General features: G+C 36.0%; 1 protein-coding gene across 1 annotated transcript; it reads left to right on the top strand.

The window, feature by feature from the left end:
• The first annotated feature begins 447 nt into the window (after positions 1 to 447).
• LOC121244059 (polyadenylate-binding protein-interacting protein 7-like) lies at positions 448 to 6,930 on the top strand. The gene is made up of 6 exons (XM_041142102.1): positions 448 to 722; positions 1,626 to 2,505; positions 3,091 to 3,538; positions 3,642 to 3,712; positions 5,568 to 5,692; positions 6,247 to 6,930. Exons 2-6 carry the CDS (start codon positions 1,723 to 1,725, stop codon positions 6,548 to 6,550), a joined length of 1,731 nt encoding a protein of 576 aa, XP_040998036.1. The 5' UTR covers positions 448 to 722; positions 1,626 to 1,722; the 3' UTR covers positions 6,551 to 6,930.
• Positions 6,931 to 13,843: the final 6,913 nt, after the last annotated feature.

Below are 13,843 nucleotides of genomic sequence, written 5' to 3'. Positions count from 1 at the left end.
GAAAATAGATCAGTTGTGACTAATGATAGACATTTAACAATTTTCAATCTATTCAAACATATGGTACATGGTATTATATACTCTTTTTTTTTTTTTTTTTTTAAGAGTGATACTACTCTGCTACTTAGACATGTCTATTCTGTGCACCGTCTAGTACAATTTATATTTTTCTTTTCTTTTTTACTTTTTATTTTAAATGTTTTTGAAGTATATTTAAATATTTTAAAAAAATAAAAAAAATATTAATATACTAATAATTATTTTTAATTAGTAAAAAAAATTTTAAAAAAATTAAATATATGGACCATCGAAATGAAGAGACAAAATAAAAAATCATGCTAACATTATTATTTTTCTAAATAATGTTACCAATTATTGGATTGATTAATGAACGATCTGAGCACTTAAGAGGGTCAATACTCCAAAAAATATACGAGAGAGAGAGAGAGGGGTCAAATCGAGTGGCGAGGGTTGGGTGCGTTTTTTCATAATATATTTGTGGTGGTGGTGGTGGTTTTAGACAAAAGAGTTCCAGACCAAGACAGCGAGAGGCCTCTGAAAGCCTGAGATAAACAGTGTATGGGATTCCTGTAGCTCGATACCCGAGGAAAGAACCCTTCTTCTTCTATCCTCTCACTCTATCTCTCTTTCCTGCCCTCCTTTCAGCTCATCCTATCTCCTTCAATCTATGCCGATGGATCCTTTCGATTTGTTTCGCAAAGGTATATTTTGTGTGTGTGTATATATATTATATATATATATATATATATATATATATATATATGTCAGATCTTTCCACTACCTTTTTCCCCTCTTTAAATTTGCAAGCTTCTTATTGATTTTCTGGGATTTTTTTTAAAGTTTATTTTCCCCCATTTTCTGGTCGTCGAATTGACTCAGATCTCTTGTAATCGATTTAATTGAATACCGGGAGGTCAATGGTTTGCTTTGCGGCTGTTTTTCTTGCTTTCGTCGTGTTTTTCCCCTTTTAATTTGCTTTTCGTGATTATATTTTTTAAACGCTACAGGTTGATAATTTATGTGGTGTTCTAGGGTTTACTTCGATTACATCGTTTATAATATTAGTCTAAGGATTTCGTGTTATTCTGTCTCTGTTTGTTTTATGTAAGCATTATCCTGTCTCTGTCGTTTCTTCTGAAAATTGCTAAATCTTCCGAATTCAGGAATTATAGAGTTTTGAGAGTTCTGTGCTATTTTGTCCCATTTATGAGATTTGGTTCAGAGTACTCTAATTACTTAGAAGCTGTTCCATGAAAAATGTTTAGCTGTAACTGAATACTTTGAGATCGTGTTATGCTTGTTTCACTTTTCCATGATGGATTCACATTGTGTATACTCCTATATCCATACCTTTTAGATGGGATTTCGGTTTACTTATCTATTTATTACCTATTCAATTTATCACAAATCAGGAAAGTTAATTTTCTGAAAATGCTCATAAAAAGAGCTTAATGATCAGATTTAGCACTCTGTGATATCTGGGATTGGCATTCAAATTCACTTGTGGGAAGTACTGGAGTTTATTCCTGTGGCCGCGTGTTAAAGTAGAAACTTCTTGTTCAATAATACTAAGTGGTGTACTTGAATGGAACTTCACTTTGCAGGCTTTGGGTGAAGCGTACTGAAGCTTGACTTAGCTCTCTCACTCAGAGATTTTCTATGCATGTCTAGTTTGTGTATTTTTTTCTATTTGACTAAATAATGAGCTTGTCCAAGAAAGGAACCCATATTAAGGATGCAAAGCTTAGCAACCCAATTAAGGTGGCAACTTTAAATCCAAATGCAGCAGAATTTATTCCGTTTGCCCTCAGATCTTCATCATTTGGAAGCAGCAGTACAGCAGATGTGACATCAAGGCTTGCTACTTCGGGGAGTCTGGGAAAAGCAGTGTTAGATCGATCAGAGTCATCTGTCTCAAATAATTCCGATGAAGAGGCTCACCAATACTGGTGCCAACAGCTCCCTGATGATATTACCCCTGACTTTAAGGTCATGGGAGAAGATGAATCACAAAGCATTGGGAACCTCTCTCTGGTGGGTCTATCTTTACATGACGAAGCGTCGAGGTTACCTGCTTCCAAGGGCAGTGGATACCTGTTGAATGAGCAGCAAGAATTATCTTCACACAGCATTAATGGTAATAGCTTTGCTGGAAAGTTGAGATTTTCTGCTTCATCCCATGGGGAAGATGCATCTCCAGTTAGTCTTCTGCATATGTCAAATAAACCATGGGACAATCATATTGTGAATGGTAATAAACTTGTCAGCCATGATGGGGAGGGACCTCCTTATGATGGCAATTCCCACCAGAGATATATGAATGATATGTTTGGTGAGCATGCAATTGTGGAGGATAATGATATGAACCCTGTTGAGTTCTTGGTATCTCAGTTCCCTGGTTTTTCTACTGAAAGCCTTGCAGAAGTTTACTTTGCCAATGGATGTGACTTGAACCTGACTATAGAGATGCTCACTCAGTTAGAGGTAAGCTTAATATTAGTCAATTTTTTTTGGCAATCTGCACATACGTGTAAGTCTCTCTGATATTATTTAATTGCCATAAATGTATTTGAGATAAGGAATTATGCTTCATCTTATGGATTTTTTTGGTGATGTGTGTGTAATTCTAATGGGTAAGATGCTAACCATAGAGAGCAATACCTCTGGTGCCTTCTTTTGGCAGGGAAGAGCTGGCTCCCCATATAGTTTTGAGGTGACCCAATGCTCCAATACTCGTGTGTAGCCATCAGTTCCTTAGTCACTGGCCTGGTACAGGGGGAGTTAGTGATTCTTTTTGGGTCATCCTCTTCTTACCCAATAGCACTGTGCTTTATTATTATCTGTTGTTAGTTTGACTATTGCATAATATATGCTATAGGCTTCTTGGTTTCAATGGGGGCAGTGGTTGTCAGTTTTAAAGAGTTAACTTGTTTTTCATGTATCCTGAAGCAGCATGAATACATGATTTCTTTTGATTCTGTAGCATATATTGTTAGTTTATCCCTTTCAATTTCTCAATGTGATCTTTGTATGAAGGGAATTCAATTTAGATTTTTGTTATAATTGTAGCTTCAAGTTGAGGGTGGTTTCAGTCAGAATATGAACTCAAAGACCTTGTCAGCCCCCAATCTTGGTACAATGGACTTCCCTGCACTTACTGTTGCGTGTAGTCAGAATGATCCTCCAAAATATGCTGGGGATGATCTCCCACAAAGTGGCAGTCTTTTCCGATCTGACAAGGACAACATGCTCTTGTTCAAATCCGGATCTTCTGTTCCATCTAGGGGTGCTATAGATTTTGCATCAGCTGTCCGGAAATTGGCATCTCAGGATTCTGGTATATGGAAGTACGAAAGAAATGGTTCCTCAGATGCCACTATTGGATCAAGTAGAAGTTCCCATGTTTTGGCTAGTGCTTACAATAGTGGACATGGGAGAGACATCTATGGTGACAGATTACAAAATCGTGGTTCTGCTCGGGCAGCTCCCATCTGGCTTGATACTGGAGATGCAGTTGGTAATATCCCCTGGTCAACAAAATAACTTGTCTTTATATGCCTTCAATTTGAGAATAAGGCCTTCTGCATTAATAATGGCTTTCACATTTGTTGAGATGACAGCGAATATGTATTCTGAGCTGCGTGGGGATGCTCGTGACCATGCACGCCTGCGTAATGCATACTTTGAGCAGGTATGTCTGGAATTTTGTCAAACTATTGTCAACTGAAAAATGCAATTTATATTTTTTTCCTAGTAGCAATTTTTAACAAAAAAAAAAAAAAAAAAATCCTTTTTTTTCATATAAGAGTAAATCTTGGCTGCCTAAATAAGGGGCAAATCTATAATTTCGTTTTGCTTGTGTAGAATCATGAAAAGAAACCCAACCTGCTTTCACCTCCGTCTCTCATCAACCACCTTAATTCTCATCCTCTCTCTCCCTCTTGATTGGACTCAAGTATAGTTTTTCTTTCACATCCATTATTGTTGTTGTCTCGATGAAAAAACAAAGCTTTAATGCAGCTTCCTAGGTGAAGTTATAAAATATTAAAATAGGATAAACTCCTTATGGCTTAACTGTTGTATGAGGCCTTTTTTATTTGTCATCCTACGGTGTAGAAAGAAACACTTTGCCTGCTTGAGATCTAAGCATTAGCATCTGTATAATTCAACCTTCCATTATCATGGTGCAAATAACAAGTATATGCTTTACAAGTGGCTAAGGTGCTACTTAGACTACAAGAGGGTAAAGTGTTGCTTCTATAAATTGCTGGCAGGTGAAATGCCACTTTTTATAAACTTGAGGTGAGTATAATACCACTTTTTTCACGAGGCATGTGATCTACATGTGCATAGTTCAATGGCATAAATTGACAAAACTAGTGAAGTTAAACTCAAAGTGGGTGAAGCATATTTTAAACCCACAGATTTGGCAAAGCCGAACTTGCTTTATAACACGGATGAGCCAAGTGCTATAACACTTAAAAAAAAACAGTCAAGAAACAGATGGTACATTGTGGGCATGTTACCTTCATGATCCTTTAATATGGTGGTAGTGCCCCCCGCAATGGCTATCACCTATCAAAGCCATCAAAATAGGAAAATTATCTATGGTATGCAGGATGAATTCTGGCCATGCTCATATTTGAATTTTAGCAATAATTGTGACAAGTTTAAGATCCAATTTTGCAACATTTGAATTTTGAGACTTATATCTCATATTTTGTTAATTTCTTGAAACCCCGAGGAGATGGCTCAAGTGGTAAAGGCCTTGGTCTTGGTGGTATGCTTCCTCCAGATCTAAGGTTCAAATCCTTTTGGGTGCAAACAATTTCTAGGGGCCATCGGACTGGTGGAACTTCCCCTTGAATTACCTGAGGTGCACTTGCTGGAAACTTCTTGTCGAAGGCTTATGCACCCTCGGGATTAGTCGAGACTTTGTTCTCGGACACCCGGTGCCAATAAAAATAAATAAATATTTTGTTAATTTCTTGATTGAAAATGAGAAGATGCTATCATGGCCATCCAACACGCCTCTTCTCATCTTAAAAAAAAAAATGGAAGAAAAAACTGCAAAAAAATTAACAAATCTAGAAAAGAAAAAGTGGACAAACCTTCCATCACTATCACTGCCCTTGTTTTTAGTCCTGGGGGTGGTTGGGGCCACCTGAGTACACTTCTGTTGGAGGGTTAGGGCCTGCACTGCCGAGCAAGGAGGAAGATCCCCCTTTGTTCAAGGTTGAGGGGCAAAATTAAAGAAAAAAAAACAACTGGGACTGGCTGTGCCGGCCCTCCCCCTTCCACATAGAGACAAGCCGGATGGCCCCAGGGACTGGAACCAAGGGCAATGGTGGTGACTATGGAGGGTTTTCCTCTTTTTTTTTTTTTGGAGGGCGGGGTGTTTAAGCAATTGACGGAAGTCTTGAATTTCAACTTCTGTGAAACTCAGGGTTATCGTAATTTCCCTTATTGTCTGCACAGTATGCCATTGATGTCTCATTACATGCTACACCAATTACCTTAGTTGATAGTGTGAACTTTAAAAATAGGCACGACAAGCATACCTCATTGGCAATAAGGCTCTAGCAAAGGAATTGAGTGCTAAAGGGCAGCAGCACAACATGCATATGAAGGCAGCTCATGGAAAAGCTCAAGAATCTATTTATCGCCAGAGGTTCGTAGTTCCCTGCTGGTCTCCTTTAGTCGAAGCAATGATCCATGTAGATGAGTTGAATGGATAATAATATTATGTTTAACATTTTTACTTTCATACATTTATTAATTTTTGAAGAGGTTGATTTGATACTTTTGGCTGCAGGCTGATTGACATCTTCATATTCTCTCATGAATTATCTTGCAAATCCAATTGGAATTTTTTTCCATCCCTCTCTCTCTCTCTCTCTCTCTCTCTCTCTAACACACACATTCATTCATACCCGGATTGCTTCTCTTTAAATGTTGTAACTGCTGCCCGCATTGTCTGCCTATTTGAAGTTAGACAGGAGCATTGCTACTGGTTCCAAAAAAAAAAAAAGTAAAGTAGCAGTTGAATTGCTACAACCTCGTGGAAAGATAATGACAGTAATAAAATGTTGTTAGACTGAGCTTTAATTAGATAACAGATGCCAATTGTGAGAAGTCTCCACATTTCACTGCAAGAACCTATAGAATCAGGGTTTATTATTTGTTTGTTTTAGCTATTTACTATGTTTGAACCATTGGCTTTAGGAACCCAGTTCCTCCAGAGATGCAGAGCAATGGTAGAGGACAGGAGCGAATGATAGACTTGCATGGGCTGCATGTTACCGAGGCAATGCATGTTTTGAAGCATGAGCTGGGTGTGCTAAGGAGCACCGCCAGGGCAGTACAGCAGCGCCTACAGGTTTATATATGTGTTGGAACAGGTCATCACACCAGGGGTTCCCGCACTCCAGCAAGACTTCCAATTGCTGTGCAGCGATATTTGCTTGAAGAAGAGGGTCTTGACTACACCGAGCCACAGCCAGGGCTGCTTCGAGTTGTGATATATTGAAGCAAAACCCATCCAGTCATAGTCGCCACTCTCATTGTTGTATCTGTATATGGGAGAAATGAAGAGTAGATCAAGTTCAAAAAGGAAAAAAAAAAAAAAAAAAGGTTTAAAAAATGGAAAATGAAGAAAAGATATCGGGAAGTTGGAGGGAGAAAAGTTGAAAATGAAGCCAGTGCATGATTTAGGTTTTACTGGTTGTCAATGGTATCAGGTGTTGGCAAGCATCAGGATTTCACATCATCGATCAGCCGATTTGTTGCAACAGTTTTTGTTTGTTGTACCTTAAATTGTATTTCTTTTATTACATTTTTTTTTCAACAATTCTCAGTTGTAACTGATAGAATTAAATTAAATCATAGAACAGATCACCTTGCCATTTATGTAAATGTGCAAATAAACTACAGGGAAATGAACACTACCATTGGTGAAAAGAGCTACTCTTGACCAACTGTAAAACAATTTGGTGGGGCTGAGTAATTTTTGACTAAACCAAAGGCGAAGACGGATTGAAGAAGATGGCAAAAGATTAATATTAAATAGGTTGGGCAAGTCGGATTCATGGGTTGTGTTTGTCGTGGAGAATTATGGATATGCAAGTAATTAACACAATCTCTCATATCTTATAAGCAAAATCTTTACGAATATTATATTAGTAATATTTGTACTAATATTTCATCATCATTATTTATGGAGTAATGTTTAGATAATCTTAGAGTGTGTAAGTTTTGCATATTCTCTTTGAAAAAAGTAGGGTTTACTATTAAAAAATAATATATATTTTTTTACGTGTTTCAAATTTACTCTTTTTTTAAAGAGAGTGTAAGACTTGCATATCTTATAACTATAAATATCATTTTTCTTATATATTTTGACAGGTATTTCATCATCATTAATGGATATTTTCCATCTTAACAAAGATTGATTCAATGATTATTCAACACATCACATCGGCTTAAGGGTGATAATTTCTACTATTTTTTTTGTATCATAGATATTCATAGCTATATACGAACATTCTACGTATACACTCCAATTCATCCAATTATAATGTCGTGATATTACTCAACAGTTTTTAAATTTATTTTTCTAAAAATTAAGGCCTCCGAGGATAATCTAACTAGTTTGTGTGGTTGGTTTGTTGGTTCCACCGACTAGACTCTTTGAGTGATTCAATCGATACAACATTTTTTTTTTTGAGGGGGGGGGGGGAGAATATTTCAATATATCTATTAATAATAATTATTTGAGTTAACGAGATTTTAAAAAATGAGAGAAAAAATTGAATAAAAATATTATAAAGTTAAAATATATTTTTATTTTAAATTTGAAAAATTTGTTACTTTTGTATTTTGTTTAAAAGTTTAAAAAATTTGTAATGATTAAATAATGATTAGATGAAAAAGTTAAAGATTTAAAATTAAAAAATATTTTATATTTAAGTAATGTTCGAAAAAAAAATGATAATACCTAAAATTACTAAGAATAATTGTGTTACTAAACGGAATCTTACCCATCCGAAGAACAACGAACCATCGCATTCGCATTTTGGTAAAAAAATTCTCATTATGCCAGCTAGAATAGGCAAGACTCCTATTGTACACGCAAGAGAAGTAGACTTGAATTGCTGGACCGTTTGGTCATTGGGTTCTATGTGATTGAGGTCTCATTCATTCAAGAGGTGGTTAACATTATATTGTCAATGTTCGTACTTCAAGGACAATGACCCATCTCGTCACCTTTATTTATTTATTTATATGTTATAATTTGTAAGATTGTTATTATTAAGTTTTTCAAACTATTTGTAATATTTGTAATTTAATATGTAATAGTTTTAAATTAATATTTAATAGTTTTAGACTATTTTATAATAGATTAGAATTATTATTAGTAATTTTATTAAGTTTATTTATATTTAGAGATAAGATTTAGGTGATGTTTGGATAATGAATTGAAATGAGATGAGTTAAGTTAAGATGAAAGTTAAATAAAATATTGTTAAAATATTATTTTTTAATAATATTATTATTTTAAGATTTGAAAAAATTGAATTGTTTATTATATTGCGTGAAAATTTGAAAAATTATAATAATTAGTTGAGATGAGATAATATGAGTTGAGATCAATTCTCAATCCAAACAGAAAATTTAATATATTTTAGATTTTCAAATTTTGTGCTCATAGGTGAAATCATGAACTGACAGGCTTTAGGCTAAAATTGACATAAAAACACTTTGAAAATGTATTTTGGACCCAAAAAGGACTAAGAAATAAGTTGTGGGCTCAATAGGCCCATTTGAGGCCAATGGGTGGGTGGATACTCTGGAAGCCAATCTATTCGCCTAACGTCCCGCCCAAGCAGGACGAAGCTGTGGCCGGGGTGCTAATCTAATCCTAGCCCATATAGGTGTGGGGGGTGGGTGGCTTGGCTACCCGCCCGCTAGGTGGGTGGTAGGCCTAGGCCTTGGAGTGGAAAAATGAATGTCAATTTCTAAGATGAACAAGGTGCATTGTTTTCTTTATTTGTAGCACACTAATTCGGATATATGCTCCTTTTATGTCAAATCTTGGAAAGACGTCTCATCCAATGTTAAAGAAAACATTACAAGTTGAAAAATTCTATTCATCATTCTCACACCATATACTACACATAATTTTTTAATTTTTTTCGCCTATCAAATGTGTGGTTTATGGATAATGAGTAAAAAAACTCAATTAGTTTAGAAAGAATAAATCCAAAAACAACTAAAAAATTTCAAAAAAAATTAAAATAAAAAAGTGTGGTGCACGGTGTGTGGGAATGATGAGTAGCAAGACTCGCTCTTTGATAATTATACTAGGTTAAATCATTAGTTGTTTCAAAACTTGAAATGGATGACAAAATATAAATTTAATTATTTAAATTATATTCTTAATGCTCTTCATATGTGGGCTAGACTCTCTCAATAAGTGGATATACAACACGTAAAATATTTAATTAAGAGTAAGTTTTCGAAAGGACCTCTAGTCAAATAACATGAAAAAAAAAAATTATTTGCAAGACTCTTTATTGACACACCAAATATGTTGATAATGCGACAAGCTTTTAAACCAGTTTACATAAAAAGGTATTGGCATTTTGACTCTTTTTATTACTATAATAGGCCTCACAGTTAATACACTATAATGGATTTGGATTTTTATGTCAGTTTAGCCTTTGTGACAGTCTAGAAACTGTCACGGAAGTTGGAAGATAAATAGACTTACGTTTGAACATTAAAGTTTCTACATTCGAACGTCAACAAGACATTGTCGTTTTTTGTTGAGTACATTCGAACTCTATCAATATACTTGCGAACGTATATAGTACATTCGAACATATGTTTATATGTCCTACCAGTTTTGTAGTTAATTCAAATGTTATGTGATCTACGTGCAAACGTAATCATATAAATTAAATATATATTATGTGGATGAATTACGTTCAAACGGTATAAGGTATGTGTGAACCTTACGGTTATAGCATTTGAACGTAATGTCTTAACGTTCGAACATTTGTACATTGGAATTTAAATTTGAAAACTTAAATATCCATACCAAAAGAAAGAATATAATATTAAACAAGAAATTTTAAATTAAAAGATTGTTGAGAACTGAAATACATAAAAATGAAATATATTAACTAATATTGTTCTTTACAGAAAGATAACAAAAAATGATATGAAATGATAAACAGAAAAGTAAAAAATGGATCAATAGAGCTACGGGTATGCGTTGTTTAAATATGTATGAAATTCATCTGACAATGTGTTGACAATTTCGTTTAGGATATCTAAACGATGGCTATTGAGGACATAGTGTCCTCTACTAATGCCCGAAGAAACCCAATTTGTCGGTCGATGTATGCAGTAATATCCTACACAATTGCATCGATCGAAGCAGGGTGCGCTTCCCCTACAACTGCACCCATTGGCTCCCTACTAGCACTCTCGTTGTGGGGAGCAACATTAGCCCCAAACTGGGTCGGTGACACAAGATCTGGTGGAGGCCCAGGACACTGCGAGGTGGGTAGTTTATCTGGGGCGGATGCCTCCTAAAGAGTAACGGAGGTGTGCGAAGGTAGGCTCAAGCTAAGATTCTGCTCGTGAGCGTAATGGTATAAGCCTGCCTGACTGTGAGACCGACTGGTCGAACAGAGACGAAAGTCGGCCATAGTGATCCGGGAGTCCCGTGTGGAAGGGCTCTCGCTCAACGGATCAAAGGTACGCCGGGGATAACAGGCTGATGATCAAGCATGCCCCTTCGCCTGTCCAAGGCTCCACCGATGTGAGGTCATATTGAACGGGCTATCTGCTCGGCCAACCACTCCTCTGCTTGGGGTGTCACTTTTGGCTACAGCAACAATCAAGTAATGATCATCCATATGGAAGGTTGTCGGTGGAGATGACGCTGGCCTCATAACAGATCCTCGCAAATATCCGTAATGGCAAGTCAATAGAGTCTCCATTTTCCAAGCGTAGAAGGAATTGTGCATGAGACTAAATGTGGCCTTATGTGCCACAGAACCTACGTTTGTCGTAACTATGAGTTGCAACATCCAGAAAAATGGTAGCATTGTACTCTGGTGGAAGGAGTTCTTCGTCTCAAACGGGGTGCGGTATCACCCAGTGAGAGTGAAGAGTCCTCGCTGCGGGTCATCATCTTGAGGTCGAGTCCCATCGCCATTCGAATGGTCTACATCTATGCCTGTCGAATTGGCCTTGTTAGGGCCAGCAGATTATCCAGATGTTCCAACATCCGATACGTCATTGGCCTGATCCAATGTAACGAACGACTTAATTACTAGAGGGATCTTGAGTAGGTTGGCGAAGACGTCTACCGATATCTCAAACTGAACATCGCGTACACATACGGGGAGAGTATTTGCATCATGTGGCATGTCCTGCATCTGCATGTAGAACTCGCGGACCATGGATGTGTATATCTTCCCCCTCGTCGATCTTGATCTTGCGTTCGGCCATAACTATTCGAATGCTGATCCGTGACGAGTCTGTGGTTCCTTCCCTATCCCATTTTTGTGTTGTCAAATGATGAGACATATCCTGCAGAAAAAACAAAAATATGAGTATATGTGACGCCCCAATCCCCGCTTGGGATGGAACGGAGACTGAGAGCATTGGGACATACAATACAAGGTTTCATACCCCAGTTCATGACAGTTAATATGCAATACATTCTAGTATGCAACTAGTAGTATGCAATAATCGCAACGAAAATAAAAGGTTAAGGTGAAAAATAAGCCAGAATAACTAAAACATCCTAACTTCATTAAATAATCATCATGTTCGAAATACTAAAGTAGTATAGACTTATATACAAAGTCATAACATTCTCTTAATGCGATCTAAAGCATAAAGGACTTGAGCTATGAATATCAAAATTAAGTCCAGCTTCCTCTCCATATCCGACTCCTCCTCAATCATGCGAATCCAGTGCTCCATCAATCTTGTCCTGGTCGATTCTTGACACAACTTCTATAATTCTGAGTGGAATAATAGTGGTCTCATAAAAGGGTGAGATTCACTCGAAATCTAAGTAAGTTAAACAACTAATTGACACAAAGATAAATCAATCTTGAAAAATGATAAATATGCGATGCATGAGATGCAGAAAATTAGTATACATGTCTCCCATTTAGATTCTTCAACATCTTTAAAAAAAAAATGAAGACGCGGGTTTTTACGAAGTAAGTAATTTCGTCAATATTTTTGAAAAGACATAACTTCTTCATAAAAATTTCATCATAGATTTTCTTCATCATAGACTTACATTATTATCTTAATTAATAACATAACGTGTGGTAATGTCACAGTTCTCTGTATCCACTGTGAGTACCTGCCGGTAACCGTAGTATAACTTGCGTTGAAACTACGTTGTCTATAGACTCGTTCTCAATGCATTGGTAAATATAACATAACATCATAAAAATCATAACGTGTACACCCATCCTAGCCTTTGGGGTCGTGATAAAATAATTTTTATGCAATATTTTAGAAAATATTTTTCATGACATGTGCAAATGTAGTAAATTTCATGCAAAAAAAAAAAAAAAAACTTTTATAAATGTAATATGCAAAAATGGTGAGAATGTCATATGTTATATAAGTATGCACTCAATGTGTCACATAACAAGATAAATTATGCCCAAAATGATAATTGAAGAATAAATGAAGCATTTATCAATAATTCATAAAAAATTTATCAATGTGTAAGTTAGATGCCAAACTTACAAACTTTCGGGAAAATTCGAAATTAGCGTCGTAGCTGTGTAAATTGTGTGTATACTAAGTTAGAGTTAATACTCTTATGGATAGGTTCAAAATCAAAGGTTTCAAAAAAATTGGGTATTCACAAAAATGCCCCTAGACTTTCAAAAATTGCCATCTAGGCCCTAAGTTTTAACTAATTGCAAACAAACTCCAAATTTAACCAAATTTCATGGACTTCATATTTTTGGCATTCTAAAACCATCTATGCCCTTAGATTTTCAAAATTCAAAGTGGAACTTGTCCAATTAGTCCCAACCTGTGGCATGCATCCTAGTTGATGCCTATGTGTATTTTCAACTATCGATCCCTATGAATGCATGCATATGAGATTTTCTTTAATCACTAATGATCACGAATGTCTTTAGGGACATTATGAAGTCTAATCATTGAGTAATGAAGTTCATCCCAACACTTAATCAAAGCTAAGAAATCCTTAATCACCAATATGCTTAAAACCGATTTATGCTTGATAATCAAAACAAGATAGATTTAAAACCTATTATGACATGCTTCTAATCACAAATTTAACCTTCAATAAAATCATTTTAGGATAATGATAGATCATATCAAATCATGATTAGGACATGCCATAGCTAAATTTCAAATTAAAAACATTCAATCATTCAAACTTCCTTTAATTGACCCGATTTTGCATTAAGCATCATAACCTTCTCAAAACTCAACCAAATTTCATACCAACACTTAAGGAAGAAAACTTACAAATTTCGTGGCCTTCCAAGCACTCTAGACTGCCCTACAGAAGAACACTCGAGAACTCTCGAAAACTCACTTGGTTTGCACTCTTTTGATCTCTAAGAGGGGGAAATGCTCTCAAGGCTCAAGTTGATGCTTGGAGCTATGATGTGGGTGAAATCAGAAGGGGAGGGAAGTATTTATAGGTGGCCAAGGGGTGAGGGCCGTTGGCTTGGGTGCTTGGTGATTGGGTGAATGGGAGGTGCTCAATCTGGAAAATTTTCAGATTTGCTTG

This window comes from Juglans microcarpa x Juglans regia, chromosome 8S (genome assembly GCF_004785595.1).
Source record: "Juglans microcarpa x Juglans regia isolate MS1-56 chromosome 8S, Jm3101_v1.0, whole genome shotgun sequence".
Taxonomy (NCBI): domain Eukaryota; kingdom Viridiplantae; phylum Streptophyta; class Magnoliopsida; order Fagales; family Juglandaceae; genus Juglans; species Juglans microcarpa x Juglans regia.
Note: the sequence above shows the minus strand (reverse complement) of the source record. Positions and strands in the feature narration are given on the sequence as shown.

Coding starts and splice junctions, on each gene's coding strand:
- LOC121244059 (XM_041142102.1), top strand. CDS start 1,723: ATGAGCTTGTCCAAGAAAGGAACCCATATTAAGGATGCAAAGCTTAGC. Junction 3,713..5,567: donor GTAATGCATACTTTGAGCAG/GTATGTCTGGAA, acceptor CTTTAAAAATAG/GCACGACAAGCATACCTCAT. Junction 5,693..6,246: donor GAATCTATTTATCGCCAGAG/GTTCGTAGTTCC, acceptor CATTGGCTTTAG/GAACCCAGTTCCTCCAGAGA.